Source organism: Malurus melanocephalus, unplaced genomic scaffold (assembly GCF_030028575.1).
Source record: "Malurus melanocephalus ecotype Western Australia unplaced genomic scaffold, MMel_1.1 scaffold_22, whole genome shotgun sequence".
Taxonomy (NCBI): domain Eukaryota; kingdom Metazoa; phylum Chordata; class Aves; order Passeriformes; family Maluridae; genus Malurus; species Malurus melanocephalus.
In genome coordinates this window covers 4,060,063-4,079,951 of record NW_026623254.1, presented here as the reverse complement: position 1 = coordinate 4,079,951, position 19,889 = coordinate 4,060,063, and the positions used below count along the sequence as shown (strand labels likewise).

The 19,889-nt window shown below is 39.7% G+C and overlaps 1 protein-coding gene across 7 annotated transcripts in view; it reads left to right on the top strand.

Annotated features, from left to right (window-relative positions):
• Positions 1-19,673, top strand: part of CAPRIN2 (caprin family member 2) — a 33,148-nt gene extending 13,475 nt beyond the window's left edge. The window contains exons 9-20 of one of the 7 annotated variants that reach the window (XM_057390101.1): positions 489-1,334; positions 6,325-6,456; positions 6,652-6,739; positions 7,182-7,237; positions 7,838-7,939; positions 9,586-9,696; positions 10,326-10,478; positions 13,337-13,520; positions 15,066-15,248; positions 16,492-16,592; positions 17,302-17,368; positions 18,766-19,673. In XM_057390101.1, coding sequence (XP_057246084.1) covers positions 489-1,334; positions 6,325-6,456; positions 6,652-6,739; positions 7,182-7,237; positions 7,838-7,939; positions 9,586-9,696; positions 10,326-10,478; positions 13,337-13,520; positions 15,066-15,248; positions 16,492-16,592; positions 17,302-17,368; positions 18,766-19,334 — 2,592 coding nt within the window. In that variant the 3' untranslated portion in view covers positions 19,335-19,673. Of the gene's footprint in view, positions 1-488; positions 1,335-6,324; positions 6,457-6,651; positions 6,740-7,181; positions 7,238-7,837; positions 7,940-9,585; positions 9,697-10,325; positions 10,479-13,336; positions 13,521-15,062; positions 15,249-16,491; positions 16,593-17,301; positions 17,369-18,765 lie in introns of all 7 variants that reach the window. The other 6 variants (XM_057390100.1, XM_057390106.1, XM_057390103.1 and 3 more) reach the window with 6 other exon arrangements.
• Positions 19,674-19,889: the final 216 nt, after the last annotated feature.

Here is a 19,889-nt window from a genome sequence, read left to right as displayed (position 1 = left end):
GTTGAAGTCCAGTGGTACTAAATCTGAGAATCTGGTGACTTTTTTCGTACTAAAACTCCACTAAAAATGAGGGTTATACTTGGTTACTAGGTCTAATATTTTGGGGTGCTTAGCAGAATGCTAATGTAGTACCAGAGCTTTTTAGATGCTTAGAAGGAGAGCTACCTTTGTAACAATCACAGTTGATATTGTCACTGCCTAGGAACATCAGGTAACACTGAGGCTAAGGGCAGTAGATTCACTCGGCTGGGTTTTACTTGTGCTGTTCAGCACTGTTCCCTGTTTGTGGCATGCCAAGCAAAGCTAGTCTGCAGTGTTGGAGGATAAAGCCATGGCTGCCCACATAATTTGTGTGACCAGTGCTTAGACTGTCTAGGCTCTGCTTTTAGTCAGCAGTTTTCAGTAGCTGGCTGACCTAATTTAACTGACCTGAACTGTAGTAGCAAAATGTGTTCTTGGGAGCCATTAAGTTTCTTTGGTCTATATAGTTTCTCAACAGGCGTTATTTGCCTGAAGCAGAATACTCTGTCAAGAAGAAGCCAGAAGAGCCCAAATCTTGGGAAGCCGAGTGTGCTAGAAAGCAGGAACCTCCAARGTCCTGGGAGATGCTTGTTGATACTGAAGAGCAGGAACAGAAGCAGAAAAAAGAAACTTTAAAGCCTTGGGAAGCTCACGTTAGGCAGCAAGAACTAAAGAGACCAGATTCTCCAAAGCCTTGGGAAGCTTGTGTTAAAGAGGAGGAACTGAAGCGTGAGTCTGCAAAGCCCTGGGAGACCCRCGTGGAGGAGGAACAGCAGAAGAAGCCAGAAACTCCAAAGGCCTGGGTAGCACGTGTCCGAGAGGAGCAGGAGTCTCCCAAACCCTGGGTAGCAAAGGTTAGGGAAGAGCAGGACCAGAAGAAACAGGAATCACCTAAGCCATGGGTAACAAAAGTTAGGGAAGAGCAGGAACAGAAAAAACAGGAGTCCTCAAAACCTTGGGTATCCAAAGTTAAGGACGAACCAGAAGAAAAGCAGCARTCTCCAAAGCCATGGGTAACCCAAACTAGGGAGCAACCAGAACAGAAGAAGCCAGACCCTGTGAAAACATGGGAAGTGCCCATTAGGGAAGAGCCAGARCAAAAGAAGCAGGAGCCTGTGAAGGCTTGGGCTGCTCATGTTAGGGAGGAGCCAGAACCAAAGAAGCAGGAGACTCGAGAGGCTTGGGAAAAAGCTGACAGGCAGCAGCAAGTGTCATCACCACAGTTACAGAACCCTCCGAAGTCCTGGGCAGCTGCCAGTATGGGGCCAAAGGAACAGATGGGGCCAAAGAAGTTTGATATGGAACCCAAAGAAGTGAGTTGGCATATGTAGTATTATYTGTCATAAGCTTTTGACATTAGTGCATTGGAATAAAACCACCTGTAGCAGAGGTGTATAAGGTGTATTTTGTAGGCCAATATTTAGACTCCCATTTAATTCTTTTTGGGAAAATAATTCTGRCAGGCAAAGTTTATATTTGAATAGCAAGATGGTCTGCTTTGCCTTTTACATCAGCACAGCATTGCTGTGTTTGATCCTTGAATAACTGCTCTATGCATAAGACAGAAGAATTAACTTGGTTCRTCTGTAGCTGTTGGCTCTGTCCACTGTTAGCAGTACAAAGCAGGTATGACTCATCCAGGGATCAAATACTTTGTGGCTGCATGCAAATAACACTTCAGTAATTTTTAGGCTTTTGATTAAAATAGCTGCTGATTCACGAGAGATCTAATGTCTAGATCGAGCAATACCAACTGTACAGGGGCTTAAATATGTATTTCCAGATGAATGCATAAACCATACTGCTGTCCTGGGAGTCTAACAATAGCATAGTGCTAGAAATGTAAAATGAAARCTGTTGCATGGCTTACAACTGAACAGGCTGCTACCCTTTGGTCACATTACCTTCTTTCTCACCTGTGCTTGGGGTAGCTACAATTCTGATTGTTGTCAGAAGACCTGACTGAGCTCTGCTGTGTCTGCCCTTGGTCTTTAAGAGAACTGTTTATCCAAAGGTAGACTTCAGGAAGCAAAAATGGGGAATTGAGCATTTTTCTGTACTCAGTGTTGTCAACACTGCTACCTTCCTGTAAGAAAGTAGGAATCAGTGCTTCCCATGTTACTCATGGCAAATGATTAAGCTTATATCTTGTCAGTCGACTTGGCATAACTGAAAAATGCATGCTCTTGTGCCTAGAGGAGAGACCGCAAACAGAAGGTTGAACATGAGATTAAAAGAGTATGTAACATGCAGCACTGGGTAACAACATGGGATTAAGGTGTTTCAGCTTGATTCAGTTTTGTACTCAAGCTGAGTAGAATTTGGGTCCACTGGTGGTGGTGGTACAGATAGAAAACCTGGTTGCCTCACTAAGTAACTCTGAGCACAAAATGGTGTTGTGCACCCAACTATGCACATTATTCCTGTAACTGAAAATAAGCCCTGGAATAGTCTCGAGCACTTGTAAGGTGCMTTGGATTTTCTGGTGTCACATTACCTAAAAGCCCAAATGCAAGGTGCTTCCAAATGAGATGGGGCTCTTAYTTTTCTGGGATGGCTAGATGGACAGTTTAAGTGGCTCAGAAAACTTTGCTGCAGTGAGTAAAAACGAGTGTCTCCAGTCAGCTGGGGAAACTTCCAGACTTCTGAAGAATCTCCCTATTTGGGCAGGTGTGCACATGTCAGCAAAATTAAACTAAATACTGGAATGTGAGGTGATTGAAGGGGGATTGCTGAATTAAGTAAAGTTAAGTTTTACATAGACCATAGGAAAGCATCAGCTGACTTTATTTTTGCTKAGGACTGAGAAATCCTAATATCAAGAGTATATTGAATCAAGACATCTTTGACTTGAGGTGTATAAAAAGAACAACTAAAATCATGTTAAGCTTTTCACATAACAATTTTCCTTGCTTGTATGAAAAAGAGGCAATGCAGTGCTATAGCTGGATCAGTTTAACTCTCAGAGAATCTATAAATGCTCTTGTGCAATGATGCAGGCATGGCAGATAATAGATCTGTGTCACTGGAGCTGCCCTCTATACTGAAACTAACTGTTAGATCCCTGAGGTATTTTTAAAAATTGTGTTTTGAGATAATAAAATATGCTTATTTAACTTAATGTATCTTCAGGTGAAACACCTAAGAAGCTGAACCTGAGACAGAGGGGTGAGCTGATGTGCAGACCTGTTTAACTGTYGTTCTAGTTAAATGTTGTGCAATTTGTAGACCAGCAAACTTTGTTGGAGCTGAATTTGTGGTCTGCTATGGAAAAGCAAGACAGTTTGGCTTGTGCTGTCATCCAGCATGTCATTTAATTCATACCTGCTGAGAATGCTGCTCTGAATACAAAGCAGATTTTAGTTGTGTAGCTATGTGGCAGAGCTGGCAATCACTGATTACAGCTTAGGTATCACCATTCCCYCTTGTTTAGTGTTCCATAACTAACAAACCTAAAGAAGAATTGAAGTCTTGTGTCATAGAATGAAGTTTTACTGGTAAATGAGGTGGTTGAACTGTGAGTGTTGCATGTAAGTAGACCTTCAGTCTCCGAAAAATCTGGCTTTAACAGGAGTCCCTAGTATATTGGCACTCTTACTAGTGAGATTCCCAAGTGGCCATTGGTTTATTTGCAATGATTTAACAGGTCCCAGAATGGATTCTAGATGTTTCACCCTCTACTTTCAGTCAATTCTCTGGATGTAAGTCAGGACACTTTTTGATGAATGTATAAGTAGTATTGAAGTTGGATTTCAAAAATGTTGTTATGACAAATTAGATCCTGAATTTACCAATTCTGTGTTTAACTCTAGTGGTTTAAGCAATGTTCAGGTTAACATTAAGTGATCTTAGCACGTACAGGTTTGATGTGAGCCAGACTAATAGATTAGAATCTGTTTTTAATGACTACCAGAAACAGTATCTAGTTGTAGGCTAGAAAGAAAACTTGKTTTAAAGCCATCTTAAAAAATGTCAAGTACTTGATCTTCTTCAAAGCATCTCTTTTTATAAATGGCATAAAACCTGAAATACTTTAATTTCCTGAGACTTTTCTGTGAACTCTTAGGTACCAGCAAAGCAGCAAATCAGTAGGAGGTAACTTCACTACAGCTTCTTCTGGCTTCTTCTAGCCCTTATATCATATATGTAACCTGTATTCTTGTGCTTCTTGAAGTAAGGAATGCTACCAACATAATGCACAGAGCTGGGGAAGGAGATAAAAACTCTGCCAATTTCTAAAAGCATACAGGAATTTTATCATTTTTGGAAGCAAAAGTGACAAGTATTTTCTGCTTCCATGCTCTTGAGGCTTTTTCAACTTTTTTTGTGTTTAATGTACAAGTCTCACTTGTGTAGTAAGTGGACTATTTTAAGAGCTTTAGACCCTGCCAGACTTGACCTAGTTAAGTGATTTAAGGGTTCTGTTATCCATTTTTGAACATACAGAACCAGTTTGATAATATCCTTGTGTCTTAGTAGAAATGGTAGTGAGGAAGAAGAGGGTCACAAAAGCATTAATTAGTTTGACCCATAATGGATTTACTATGACAGYGAGTGCTGTAAAATTAAGRCTGTGAGTGAGGAGTAAAAGTGATRGACAGATTCAGATTGCCAGTAAATTCATCTGTAACTCTGAGATTAATCAACTGTATTTTTTTGTCCTACACTTATATCCTTACAAGCTTTAGCTACTGCTCATTATTGGAAACTACAGCAATATAGACTTGTATTTAACTGGTAGTTAAAGRTAGTGCTTGTGCAGCAGAATTTCTAATTAAGGTAGAGCTGTACAAAGATGACCTCTTTTAGCTCTAGAATAAAGAAAAACTTCACATAGCTCAACAAGTAACTATCATTGTTGAGCTRTCATCTATGGGCCACATAGATGTGAGAAATTGAGTCCTCCAGAGTTAATCATGTGCTGCAAGCTTCTTCCCTCTGCATGGTATTGGAATTTCTACAAAGGCCAGTGATTAGTTCCAGGTAACTGTTGAAAAGGAAATGCAGGAGTGGTTCTTAGGCTTGTCCTAAAAGRGGTCAAAGAGCACTTCATCAGTTTGTTGTGGGTTTAGTGTGACAATTGTCGTAACACAAATATCTTTCTGCCATGTAGTTTTCCAATGAGTTTGTGCAAATTCTTAAGAACACTGCTGTGCAATGTATTGAAGTAGTAATCTCCTATTAGGAAGACAGGTGATTGTCCTGTAGGAAAATAAAGGCTTTCACAAGTTCCTGTGTGTCTCAACGTTTGGGCCAGTTCAAATAATGCAACTAAATCTCTTCAGATTTGCCTCCCTCTTGCTGCAAAGACAAGCATAAGAACAGCAAACTTCAGAGAACCACAAAATTACTGATTTTTAAATGCTTCTAATGACCCTACCTCTTCTCAAAGCTACTTTCAAAGGACATGTTAAGCTATCTAGGCAGTGTAAAATWCTCACCCTATAAACAACAGGGCTACTTAAGGAGCTTACTATTATAGTTTTTCTGTTACCCTAGACTGGCTTGTTCTCTGACAAAACATTGCCCTCTTCTAAAGTGGAGTGAGAACCAGTTGGGATGAACTCTTAAGGAACCATATGAAATAATCAAGGAGTAATAAAGCCCTGAAAAAGTCCATATTAGCCTACAAAGTTAGGTTTTTGTGTGGGAGCACAAGTGTATTGATGCCAAACTTGGATGTAATACTTTCTGCAGGAGCTGGTGCATTGAGATTATCTGGCTTTTTAGTAGAAGCACTTTGGTCTCACCCTGAGTTGCTTACTTGCAAAATATTTTTTGGGTGCAGTTTTTCAGAATGTCTAGAAATGCCATCCTAACAAAAGATCTGTACTAATTGGTGTGGTCTCTATTGGSAGAAAGTAAACCTTGAGTGATGCAGCTTTGATTTTTAAGTTTGTTCTGGCCTTCAAMTTAAACATGTGAGTTTCCTTAGATGGAAGTKCCTTATTGCACTAGATGCAGGCAAYTTAGYTCTTTACATTAGACTATAAGAAACTGAATGAAGGGAATTAATCTAGTGAAAGGTGTTSCTCTCCAAGGCAGGAGGGCTGGAGCTAGATCATCTTTAAGCTTTCTTCCAACCCAAACTGTTCTATGAAATCTGTGGCTTAACTAGTTGTAGCAACAAGAGGCCTTTTTTTTTTTTTTCCCTAATAAAATGAAATTTTGACTCAGGAAATATCAATAACAGCATAGAATTCCTTGGCCCACAGTGTCTGACACCTCTAGGTTGCTCTGGAAGTGTATTTGATAAGGCAGCTTGTCTTGCTTCCAGTATTAGATTTAATTTCTCTTTATTAGGTGCCTAAACCTGTACATCAGCCAGCTGCAGAATTTTGCTCTACTTCAACTCTTCCAAAAGATCCAGTATTGAGAAGGGAAAAACTTCAGGATCTGATGACTCAGATACAAGGGACTTACAACTTCATGCAAGTATGTTTTTCTCTGCTGTTGTACCACAAAGCTCCAGTTCCTACTGGGTTAGGGAAAACAGTGCTGTCAATGTGTGTTGGCACCGAATGAATGAATTTAGCTCTAATTAGCTAACAGCAGCTTGTCAAGTGAGAATGTTTCATTTGTGTCTAGAGTTGAATTTTTTCTCAACCCAATGGTGATTTTTTTTGAAAGGAGTCCATTCTGGATTTTGATAAAGCTTCACCAAGTGCCATTGGTTCATCCCAACCTCCTTCAGTTACTCCAGCAAGTAGTCCTGTAGGTAGGTGATACTATAAGTGTAAATGGTATATAAAATTTTGCAAGCACTAACAGGGTTTGCTTGGGCTGTAAGTCAGTAGGCCTGGTGAAGACAGCTTGTTTRATTATACAGAATAGRCCATGCTAAAAGACTGGGTTGGATYTTGGGCTGTAAGACTCAATTACCCAGTTTATTATTTTTTTTCTTAATCTGGAAAGTGGGTATCTCTTCTGTGGTAAAAATATTTTTATTATTGAATACCTGTTCTCTTTTGCCAAAATCCTGAAATTTTCAATTGGGTGTAGTTTTTTGATGCTAGGTGTAAATATTTGCAGTCCACTTACTAAGAATAGTTTGTAGCTTCATATACCAAGTATTTTTTAAAAAATAGAACTGCATATTGAAATGATATGTAGCATTTGAATTTAAAGTAAATGTTGCTTAATGCATTCTCTTTTTACAGCTTCAAAAGAGCAGAAACTGCCAAGTCAGAGTGATTTTCTTCAACAGCCTCTTCAAGTAAGTTGAARTCAGGACTGCWCTGAGAGGCAGATAGGTGTTACTTRCCAGCATGGACTTACACTTGAGTTGTTTTTCTTGTCAGTAGTWTTGTAACAGATTTCATATAATGTAGTAGCTTGCAAGTCTAAGATCACTCAAATGCTGACAGAGCTGGCTGCTCTTCTGGTTGAAAAGCAGCTATAAATGCTTGCAATTTCTTGAAGTTGGGTTTGGTSAAGGCATGCTGAAATAGTTTGGATATTTAACCTGTAGATTCAGGTCAAGGCTAAGAGCAGTGTGCAGAAGAGTGTTTTATTTCCTTCCTAGATAGTGCATGTTTTCATCTTCAAGATCTTTACACTAAAGATCGTGTCTCAAACTTTGGTAGCTGTGGTTAAATGAGCCTTAAATTCACTTACTGTGCGTGCATATCTTGTGACTTCTSCTTTTAAATGTGTCTCCTTGCCACTAATAAGAATTCCTAAAAAACCAACTGGTCAAACCACTTCCAGCCTTATTCTGGTTTACTTGGACAAACTCACTCAGGGTGTGAGTTTTTTAGTGAAGCCAGACATTCAAGTTTGTTTTTCCAAATCTTCTGTCTTCTCTCCTTGCAAGGCTGGTGCTTCACCCATGGCACTGCATGGTTCAAACACTTCTCTAACATCTGGTGATCATGCTCTTTCTGGCTCTGAAACTGAGGACTTGGTGACACCACAGGTACCATACCCAGGCTTCACTGGCATTCAGATCTGTGTGACAGCCAGCCCTAACAGAAAGCTGAGCTGGGCYCTCCTGAATTGTACTTGAATAACATACAAGTAACAGCAATAGTGTATTCTACAATCTGGAAYACTTAAAGATGGCTGGAAAAGTTTGTTAGCACTGCATGAATGCGAAGTGAACGCTCTGCTTCTTGACACAGGAGGGGTGTGGGATGAAAAATGTTCACTAGAAAGTGTGGTGCACATTGTTGTGGGAACRTGTGAGCAGCATAAATACTTGCTGTGGTTTCAGTGTAGAATATTTCCTCCACTGATGAGAAAGGGTTGCATAAACTGGAATGGGTATTGTCATGAAATAGCACAACCTGTGTGTAATCTGAAGACTGACATGATCTCTCAAGTACTAACAGAAGAAATACTGGGAATGTGGATCCCTAATGTTCAGCCAAGACCTAAAACTCTCCTTTCTTAATTGTATTTATGTGCAGTTAAATCTTCAAATAACATTCAGATAGCGTTTAGAGCTGCAAAGTTTCAATTTATGCAGATCACTGTCTTAAAGAATTCTTGTGAATTCTATTGCTGTGTTCAAGAACATGGCTGGCTCTTTCTTGCTGGCCTCTATAATTCAGTATGTAGATTATAATAAGAAATATCCATGCTTTTTATGGTTTTTTTTGCTTATGTACATATTATCAGCACACTGCATGTAGTACTTTATTTCTTAATGGACTKTATAGCTGAATATAATGCTTTTGACAGGGCTGTTAGTCTTGCTACCCCTTGAATCAGCAGTTTTGTCCCAATTCTTGACATCTTCTCTCACTTCTACAGTGCCATAAGAATCCTTGTGCTGACAAGAATTCAATAATTTTGCTGTTCACTATGCATCCAGAAGGCTTGTGCTGTGCTGTAAATTGAAACATCTGATTTAGTAGAATGTTCTGAGATTTCTTGCCAACTTACTGTTTGGAAATGGTGTCCAGCCTCTCTCTAGTTCCTTCAGCTTGAAGTCTAATGTCTGTCTGTCTTTCCCGGGAAAGCAGTAGTTAAGTTTTGGTCCCAGCACAAGCAGGGAATACATTCCATGGTGACAGTGCTCTCTCCTGGTGTGCAAGCACATGCCAGTGCTGTCTGAGGCATTGTGCTGTGTACATGATGAGCACAGGATTGGTAGTCATTAGCCCTCAGCTCTGTATTTAAGTCTTAAGCAACTCCTAAACTTAGCATTACGAGTGTGAGCTAACTATAGAACATGCAGGCTCTGCAAAACCTTGTTCAACAGAGCCTTCCAGAAACTTAGCATSACATACCTTCCTGTTTAATTCCATGAGAAAGGTGTGTGTTGCAGACTTCACTGTAMGTAAGTGCTTGAAGCAATCTGCTGTTCTTAAAATGATCTGACTTTGCAGGGCTAGTTGTACAAGCAGTTGTGTAAGAAGAGTAATCTAAATCGGAATCTCTAAAGCTAATTACTTGAAGCTTTGGTTAAGRTGACTATTTAGTACTTTGGCTTTGGGCTTAATGTTTGTCCTGGTCTTTCAAAATCCATTTGTTTCAACTTGTGCACTGCTGTTTCATAGYTTTACCAGAATTCTGTAGCCGTACTTGTAATAGCAGGTGCATTATGGCTTCTTCTAGGTATCAACATCACTTTCTCAAGACAGTGAGAAATACACTTCCCAGCCTCTGTATCAGACAAGTTCACGTATTTCTGAGCCACTGATACCTAAAAAGATTGAAATTGCCCAGGTGAGCTATCACAAGTAAGATAAATGTTTAAGTTGCTGAAATTGTAAGGCTCTAGATATGTTCCTTTTGACTCCTGATTCCTGTAAATGTTGGTGTTTTAAATCAACACCTCATTTTGCCATCTGCACAGCTGAAACCTAATGCTGTTTAATACTTTGTCTGGACAACTCAGCATTGTTTCTAATCTGAAACATAATTAAGTTAGGAAGGGGAAACAGAATCAGACCCCCTAAATTTCCTAAATACTTCCAGGAAAGAGAAGTAATTTTTAACATCAGCTGGAGAATCTTTTAATGGATGGAACAGAAAGCATTCTGTGTGTCCTTAGTGGTGGTAAAAATACCTAACATCTCTTTATTGTGACATTATTCCAAAGAATGGTATGTATAGTAGCTCATAGGCACATTTCACTTAATCAGCAGAGACTGCAATAGAAGTACTGTTTGCTGAGGATGCAGAGCAAGATTTGAAATTGTAAGCAAAAGCTATTTTGTAGCTCTACTATGTCCAAATGTCATCCTGTAGAAACTGCTGACTTCTGTCAGTCTAGGCTTTAGAACAAATTAACTGCTTCTATTACTGCCTGATAATTATCAAGTGACCTTTCATTACATTTGTTCTTCCCCCAGGCTACTATTCCCCTCCCAAGTGAGCCACAGTCRCCATTGCCTACTTCCAGCACCCCGATGCCATCAGTGCCACCAGCGCAAAGCTTTCAGTCTCCTCCAGCAAGCAGCAGTTCTGTCACAATAACAGCAGCTCCCTTCCAGGCTATGCAGACTGTAAGTATGTAACAAACATTAAGACTTGACTGTGGTTTGTGTAACTTGGGACTAACCCTGAGGAGCTGGCTGAAGAGGTTGTTTTAACAGTAAAATCCTGTTTTAGACCTCTGCTTCTCCAGTGCCTTCAGAACTTAAAACAGATCGAAGATCTGGTTTTCCTCCGTGTAGCCCCAAAAATCTAGTAGTGGGATACCTTAGTAGCCTCAAGGTACTAAGAGGGAGAAGTCAGGCCAGAAATGAACAGATTTACAGCTGTGCCCCAAGGTAAGGTTGGCTGTACTTCCACTGTTCTTGGGAAAATATTTCAAATAATAAAGATTTCATTGGACAAAGGGAATCCTGAAGTATATAGCTGTTAGGACAAAATACTTKCAGAAGCCTGAGTTTGTCTTGCTGCTTTTTATACTGTTTACTTCAGTGCTCAGACTGCTAGAATCATGGAGAATGAGTTCTTGGTAAGGCTGGTGTAGCTCATTATCCTATCTTGTTAACAAGTAGACAATATACATGACAAGGTAATAGACCACAGAGTCTGAGTTGTTCACTGCAAATATAGGACATTAGTAATGATGTGTAGCCTGAAAAAATACTATCTAACATTGCTACTTCCTGGTAATCTGCAGTGCAGGCTTAGAGAGGTTTGAGAAAGAGTCTCCATTTTATTAAGATCAAGTGCAGGGAAGACAATATTATTTACTCCTCTGAAACATTCTTCAGAAGATGATAGAAACATTCACTTAATGTGTTTGCTCGAAAGCAGACTTAGCTCCGTGAGATGCTCCAAAGGCCTTCTCCATTTCAACAAAAGTACCACAGTCCACAGTGTGCCCACAACTTGCTGGGCAATCTTTCATTATTGACACGTATGTGGTAGAATCTGGTGGAAGAAGGTAGCTAATAGCCTTTCAAAACAACAGGAGTTAACCAAAAATTCTGTGACATCCTGGTGCAGCCTGTGGTAAAATCACTGCATTGACTTTTCCTGCTTGGTTTTCTGTGTTTGTAGAAGAGGTTCAAGTAGTCGATAGAATAGTGATATCCATTACACAAAAGGCAATTGGTGGTAGGGAGGAGGTTCCTTCTAAGCTACATGTGTTTAAATTATGCTTAGTGGCTAGGTGGATTTTTCTGAGAGTGGAGAAATAGTAGCATGCTGTGATTGAGGAATCCAGAGTCTTTTGGGGACCTAGTCTATAGGATAAGCGCCTGTCATGCTACAAATACAGAGTCCTGGTCCCAGTCATTCTGGTTATGTCTGAACTTCTTGTCTGTGTTCAGTGCTTTGATCATAATGAAACCACTGAAAGTTCACTTGAACTAAGGCCATCTTTYCAGAGATGCTAAATGTCCAAGATTGCTCTTGGGATTTTTGGGTAAACCTGGCAAACATCTGTCACTAAATTGCAAGGAYGGTCATTCTTTTTGGAGTGGTAACMGTCTTYAACTTTGCRGTGCAGGGTTTTCTTCTTCAGGAAAACATCCATTGGACTTGAGTAGGTAGCCAGGATGTTTTCTTGCCAAGCAGTGGTATCACAGTGACAGGAATGGAAGTATCTGATTACAGGTTCTCAAAMACCCTATTGCTGCTGTTGTGCTCCTGGAAGCTTAAAGCAGACTTRACCCGTAGCCCTAGTCCTTTATTTGAATTCCACCTGTAACCCTCACTGGAGGAAAAAGTAGACCAATTACAATAAATACTTAAGGATGTGGTTTTTGACAGCCTGACTGCACAGCATCCTCAAATATTTTAAAGAGAGGATTTCTTTGCATCACTTTATTTACCAGATGAAATGATCCAAACAAAAAAAAAAGCTTATTTTAGTCTAAAATGGTGCAAAATTTTTGCTTAATGCTTCTGTATCATGAGGCATTTCTGTGCCGCCTCTCAGAAGCAATACTGAGTTGACCTTAGAAAAAGTATTAATTTCTTGCTTTTTATTATAGGRGCTTCTGCAAATGACAAGAATTGTCAAGCTGGGAAGCTGTTTCTTGCATCATCTAGCTATGGCTTTTGCCCAAGTTTGTCTTCAGAGAGTTTATAGTCTTGGAAAATGGTCAGATGCACACCTAGACCCAGTATCACTACTGCTGGCAATTCTTTRTGTAAAATTTAGATCCTTTTAATCAAAATATCCCTTTCCTATTTGATGTTGATACTAGTTGTCACTTTTGACAGCATTTTATTTCTGGTAATTGTGTTATTGGCTATAAAATAATATAGTCACTGGAGTGACTGAACTCTGGTTGATTAGATTTAACTAACAGTAATATCTGCTCATCATTGTAATGCCCAGGCCATAACATTTGAAGGACAAGACYCACTTAGGTTAAGTGCTTACTCTTGGGGAACTTGCAGTGAATAGGAAAGATAAAGCTCAATTTACTGRAGGGGCAAATGATGTCTAATCTGGTGTTTGAGTGGACAGTAGTGCTACGTCAGGTTCCAAGACATACATAAAGACCCAGATTCTCCCCARATGCGAATATCTTAGTGCAGACTGTCCCAGCTTCAGGATGAGCTGTAGGACAGGTAGTCAGTGAATTTAACAGTGAATTTCCTGCAGRAGGAAAATAGCTTGTGGTATAGTAATTGTTCTGCTGATAGAGAACAGTAGCTATGGTCAGTCAAGCTGTTCCTTGGGTGGTAGCTACATAAACAGGAGTGTGTTCTGTAATTTTACTGAGAGGGAAAAGGTTGATGTACAATATTTTTTTAGTATTTCTAAGACGCAGTTGGTGTTCTAGAAAAACAGGTTAAAAAGCACATGGATTTAAACCACAGCACAGTAGGGTGGTGGCATTAGGCAGAGACTTTAGCTGGTCTTGTTAATCACTTGTTTTCCAATATGTTGTAGGTTTTTAAAGTGAATGCACCACTGCCTCCACGTAAAGACCAGGAAATTAAAGAGGATTCTTCGTTTTCAGCGGGATATAACCAGAGTTTCTCCACAGCAAGTACACAGACTCCTCCTCAATGCCAGTTGCAGTCTTCTCACGTTGCAGAACAAACCTCTCTTTCACAAGAATCTCTGTCTTCAGGTGAGAACTGCACTTGGATCTGTATTTMRAGTAGTTTTGAAGYATCTTCAGTTTATAAYAGTATTTTAATTCATTATCRTGTGCTGTGATTTCTTCCAACACAGTGAAGTTCTTAACAGGTGCTACATAARTGTCTGACATTAGGCATACATCAACTCTAATGTAGTTGATGGTATGTAAACCTGATTTCAAAATTGCTAGGAGGATGAAAGGCTTGTTCAAACTTGTTTCTATATKAGATGAACAGAGTGTCATTTACATGCCTGAATTTCCCAGTAGGAAAGAAATTCAAGTATGCTGTGATACTTGTCAGTCAAACAATCTTTTGCTTGGAATTGCAGCAGGGATGAAATACTCTTATTGGGAACCATGAATTTGGTCTCTGGTAATAGTGTAGTCAGTGCTGGGAGTTGCTGAATGCTAAGTAAGAAAGTTGGGATAAGTTTTCAGTCTGACCTGAGGAATACTGAACCTCCAGTCTTGACTGTTACACTCAACACASACCTAACCTGCTTAACATGAATTCAGGTATTGCACCAAGTGGATTTGTATAGCTGGCACTTAATTTGAAATGCAACTGGGCCCTAAATGTCTTGAGGTTTTAGGATGAAAGAATGTGCCAACTAGGGATCTGTATTCATAAGGCCATCTAAGGAAATGACTGAAGGATATTTAAAACTGCTGTTTTACTGCCAGGGTCATTTTTCACAGAACTTAGACTAGAAACAGACTGATAATGTGTGAGGTCAATGAGACATTAAATCTCAAAAGATSAATATAAGTATTGCAGTCAGGAAAGCATGTTTAGCTTCAATGCTCCTTCTTATCACTGAGACTGCAGTGATAAGCCTTCTGTACTTTTTATGGAAAATCATAATTTTTTATTAGGCCTGTGCAGTGGCTCTGCACAGACTTCACAYAGGGGTTTATACTATTGTTCTGGATCAGTTTTAAGTTTTTGGATTGAAATAAAGCATGGTCCTGTGGAAGTAGATTCATGGGTGTAAGGTTTGTATTTAAAGCTAACCACTCAACCAGCCCTGTGAGTGAAAAGCATTTTTGACTACATTTCTTGCGGTTGAACTGCCTAATAACTGGTAGGAGTATCTATTGAAGAGTCAACTCAAATATCTGCTTTTCATTGTTACCTTATTGCTATCTAGGTGTGATGGAGTTTGTCTGTTTCAAGGGATGTCAATATACTGAGGTGACCTAGTTTATCAGTGAAAATTTTTAATCGTATGTTGATTTTAACCAAGATTGGGTCTTTTTATGCTGCTGACAAGTTTGTTCTCACCTATGCAACTGACCCTTGTTGAATGCATTAGGGCTTACACTGAGAGCCTGAGCTGTCTATAGTGGACTTTAACAAGCACTCTACAAAAGAAAGGATCGTATCCCAACCACTTAAATGAACTAATGAAGGGACAGAAGAACTGAATATTCAGAGCAGATCAATTGGTCTCTTCATGTCCTAATGCTGCACTTGCTTCTATGTATGGTAACTTCAGCTTTTAATTCATCTGTGCCTTCTCTTTCAAGCAGTGAACTATCAGCCTGAAGGAGCTGTTCCTGTCAGCAATGGTAGCCTTGCCTTTTATCCAGCACAGGCTARTGTTATTCCCAGACCCCCTCAGCCTTACCTCAACAGTCGTGGGTCTGTCAGAGGATCTGCTAGAGGTGGAAGGTCTCTGGCTAACTCRTATCGCTCCCCTGGTGGGTACAAAGGTATGTCTGTATTTACTGTCAGCTTAAAGAAATCTCATGTACTGACACTAGAATGTGATTTAACACAACATGGTATTAAATTCATGTTCTACATGTGAAACTTCTCAAAACAAGACTTTAAGGGCAATGTGCAGAGCACAGGGTACTCTATTATAGAATATAGCCAAGTTCATTCTGACTTTTATTTTGTGCTTGAGATGTCAGGCCAATTGGCAGAGCAATTTCATAGCTTCCCTAAATATGAAGACAGAAACTTTCACTAGCAGGTTATTAGATTACTCATATGGGCTTTTCTGTTGGCAATTTTATTTGCTGTTCTGAACTTCTTACCCACTCAGTTCTTTCTCTTGGCATCTTGGTGACAATCTGGGCAGGCATCTTTCTCTACAGATACCACTTGCTGTGTTTGCCCAAAATAAGGTATTTTTTGCTTTGCACTGCTCACTTTAGTATTAGCAGCAGAAACTAGAATGGGGGAGAGGCTCCCACTAATGAAAAGCTGTTCTAGATGAATAACAAATGGAAGAGTTTTAAGATGAGGCTTATTTGGTTTAGCTGAAGTACTACAGAGAGTTTCAGCTGACTTTARGCAGATACTAAATTAAGGTTGTTGGTAGCTGCAGGTTGTGGCCTATTCCCCTTTGAAGTGGAAGAACATTTAGCCTGTGGTAGATGCTTCAGTTGTGAGGCTGAGCTTGCTCAGTACCTTGTAGGAACATGTACCACATGATGAGTTTTATGGTTCTAATTTAACAGCAGTCCAGGGTTTGGCAGTGTCTGATATGAAATTGCTTGCAGCTCCTCTTTGGCAGTTAAATAGCTTAAGATAATAAGTTCAAAACTAAATAGGCAAAATATTACAGTAGCACCTAAATGTGTAACAGTAATAGCTCAGGTTATGTAACAGTGAAAGACAGTGTTTGTTAATTCTGTGTTAAGTCACATTTCTGGATCTAGCAAGCTTTTCAGTTCTGTGACATCCCATCAGTATCACAGGCAATGGGGAGGGTCTGATRTTGATATTTTTAAACATGCAGTTTTGATATAGCCACAGTAGGTAGTTATGAGATGCAATGAAATGCATTTATTATAGGCATAGTTAGACTCCAATTCCAAATTTAAGAATAGCTGTGTTACTGCATAACTTAATGTACATAATTGCCAAGAAAAGAGATGTAGTTGCATTTGGAACTTGTACTGTAAATCAAACAATGATATTGAATAATCAACTTTATTTGAACAGGTTTTGATGCTTACAGAGGTTCACCTTCATTAACTAATGGCAACTATGGCCAGCTGCAGTTTCCTGGTAGAGATTATGCTGGAATGCCATATTCTCAGAGAGTAAGTATTGATTTATTTCCAGTAGCCTTCTATTGTACAGGGGCCAAATCTCCTAAAATGGTAGTTTGTCATTATCATAACAGGTGAACTATTACTTAGAAGCTAGAGGTTAGTTTTGTCTCACAGATAAAACCCTTTTGTGGAATGGTAGAAAATAGCTGAAATAAGTCTGTTCAGACAGGTATCATCACTTTATGACAGGTTGATTTTAGTCTGAAAGGAATCTTTGAAATGCAAACAGATGGTAAATAACATACTGTATGAGTCTGATTTGTTACTTTAAAAGCTGGTTCACTGCAATGTCTCAATGTAAAATAATGAACTCCTAAATGGACTGKCTGACAATATGATTAGGCAAAAAAAAAAACCCTAAAGTGAAAAAAGTGATAAGGTGAAGGTTCTGAAGGTTCCTGGTAAGAGGAGGGTCTGTGAGTGTCTTCTGTACAGGCTCATGGACTTCAAACAGATTTGAGGGTAGTGCTCAGTGAACTCAACTGAGTCCATAGTTCAAAAGCTAACTTRCTACAACAGGCATCAAAATAGGTCTTTAATTTTATACAAGCTATTATAATAAGTAAATGCTCACATCTTGTTTTGGTGCTCTGTCACTGTCTATTCTAGAGATTGAATTTTTTTATGCAAAAAAGTGTACTTGCCTCACTTGATTTCAGATTTGTTTAAAGCCCTCTTCCTAATACTTGTCTTTTAGGATGTTAATTACCAGCAGTGCTATAAACGAGGTGGGATAAGTAGTGGTCCTCGAGCAAATTCAAGAGGTAAGGCCTATATCAGGTAYCCAGTGCTCCATACAAATGTTTGGGCATTGCAGCTGGAGGGTTCCTGGGAACAGTGTGAAAAGCAGAATACTATCACTCACCTAACAGATTGAGCTTGGTGTAAGCTAACCAAGCTAGCTGGAGGYTTGCATGCTGCTCTTATACAGCATTGCATAGCAGGCTTAATTTCACTCTTTGGAATCTGGAGTCTTCAGGTGTCAAAGTTCTGAACTTCACAAATAASATAACTAGGAGAACACACACAAGGTGGTTGCCTTTGTTCAGGGAGAAGAAGCACTGGGATTCAGATATCAGATCACAGAGACTTTGTAAGATATTTTTTTTCTATGGAAATTTATTTGATAATGCAGGTTTACTCTGTATTTCCATTGTGGAGTATAAAACCTAAAGAAATAAAGCTAGTCATTTGAGTCCAAACATGAATAGCATGTGTTTTGAAGAGTTGGAAACAAGATTATTTATTCCTACTTATATGTGCTGGAAAATGCTGGACTTCCAGTGCTACAGGGGAGAAGTGAGATGAAGAGTAGCTGTAGATCACTACTGCAGAGACTAAAGGGAAATTATGGCATATTGTGGAAGCTGTTTTGGGATAAAGTAGGCCATACCCTAGTTTGAGGGAGGATTCACAGAATATACTTCAGACGACAGTTAAATATGAGATTGTGGTAAATWAACAGCTGATGGAAGTACTTATTARCATTARGATCTCACAGCAACTTCACTTATTGTCTGTCTTAAAATGTTGTTTTCCACTGGAAAAAACATTGGTTTGCAACTTGAGTGTGGCTGTTTTAAATTTCTCAAATCTATTAATCTTTTCATTCTAGACCCTTTTAGCTTGGGTATTTGAAAAGATTAACAGCTTCATTTTGGGGAGTGAGGTGCAGAAAACTTAAAAGCAGCTCCAGTTTGTCAGGTTTAAAATATTCTAGTATCATAAGTTAAGGTCCACTAGAAATGCAACAACAGAAGAACAGCATTGAGTAAAATGAAGTGAAAATTCAGATCTTGAAGGTGACTTGGCTCTTTGTCCATGTATTCAGCAATTCATTTTATTTCCCCTCAGAAGTTAGCACATGCTTTTGAAAATGATATATGACATACTAAAGTAAAAACTATTGCAACCTGCTGCCCTCTCCTCCTTAGAAGTATAGAAGTAATTGTTCATGGCCTAGTTATGTCCCATCCTGCTCAAAGCAAGTGTGATGAATGTAAGCCAGCTTCAAAGTTCTGTTCTCACTGGGGTCCTTGGACAACTCATGGTGGCTGAAAGACAAATCTGCTGCAAAGCCTGTACACTTCCTGCTTAAGATTATGCATGCAGGCTTAAGGGTATCCTTCTAATACTTATCAGTGCTCATGGTTCTTAACAGCAGGGTGGAGTGACTCSTCTCAGGTGAGCAGCCCAGAACGAGACAACGAAACCTTTAACAGCGGGGACTCTGGGCAGGGAGACTCCCGCAGCATCACCCCTGTGGATATGCCAGTGACAAGCCAGGCTGCCACCATCCTCCCGGTGCACGTCTACCCGCTGCCCCAGCAGATGAGGGTCGCCTTCTCTGCCGCTCGAACATCCAACCTGGCCCCTGGGACTCTAGACCAGCCCATTGTGTTTGACCTGTTGCTCAACAACCTTGGAGAAACTTTTGATATCCAGCTCGGTAGGTTCAACTGTCCGGTGAATGGTACCTATGTCTTCATCTTCCACATGCTGAAACTGGCTGTSAATGTCCCGCTGTACGTGAATCTCATGAAGAATGAAGAGGTGCTCGTGTCAGCGTATGCAAATGATGGGGCTCCTGACCATGAAACAGCCAGTAACCACGCAGTCCTGCAGCTGTTCCAGGGAGATCAGATCTGGCTACGTCTGCATCGGGGAGCCATCTATGGGAGTAGCTGGAAATACTCCACCTTTTCGGGATACCTCCTTTATCAGGACTAAAATCCAGTGCGATGTTTACAAACGAGCTGCTCCAAACACCTTGGTGAGGGGGGTGGGACTAGCTTTGCACTTACTACTGACTTTATAGARGTTATGTGGTTCCATTATTGGGGGGAAATGGTGGTCCTGTTTTGCAAGGTGAAATCATGGAGTTGGGGTACTGAATCAGCACTAATTTGGCACTTTATCAGTTGTGATGTAGCCTTGCTAATAAAGCTGTGAATGTATATTGTTTGCACTTACCCTAAACTGTATTAATGTCCAKCTTACTACACTATTGATTGCCTCAAGTATGGGCTATTCACAATGCCTTGTTGTGCCTCAATAAAACAAGTTAATATGCATTTTAGTATTAATCTTGCCYGTGGTTTTAATTTTAAGACATGTCRCTGACCTTTTTGCTGATGTGGTGCATACATGAATATTACACAACTGGCCTCCAAGTTCCAATAATTTAGGGTAATTTGATTTAACTGGGATTATTTGTTTTAGTTCTTGCTTAATGCCATGCTCAAGAGTGTTACCATGATCAAAATGAATTCAAGATTTTATTGC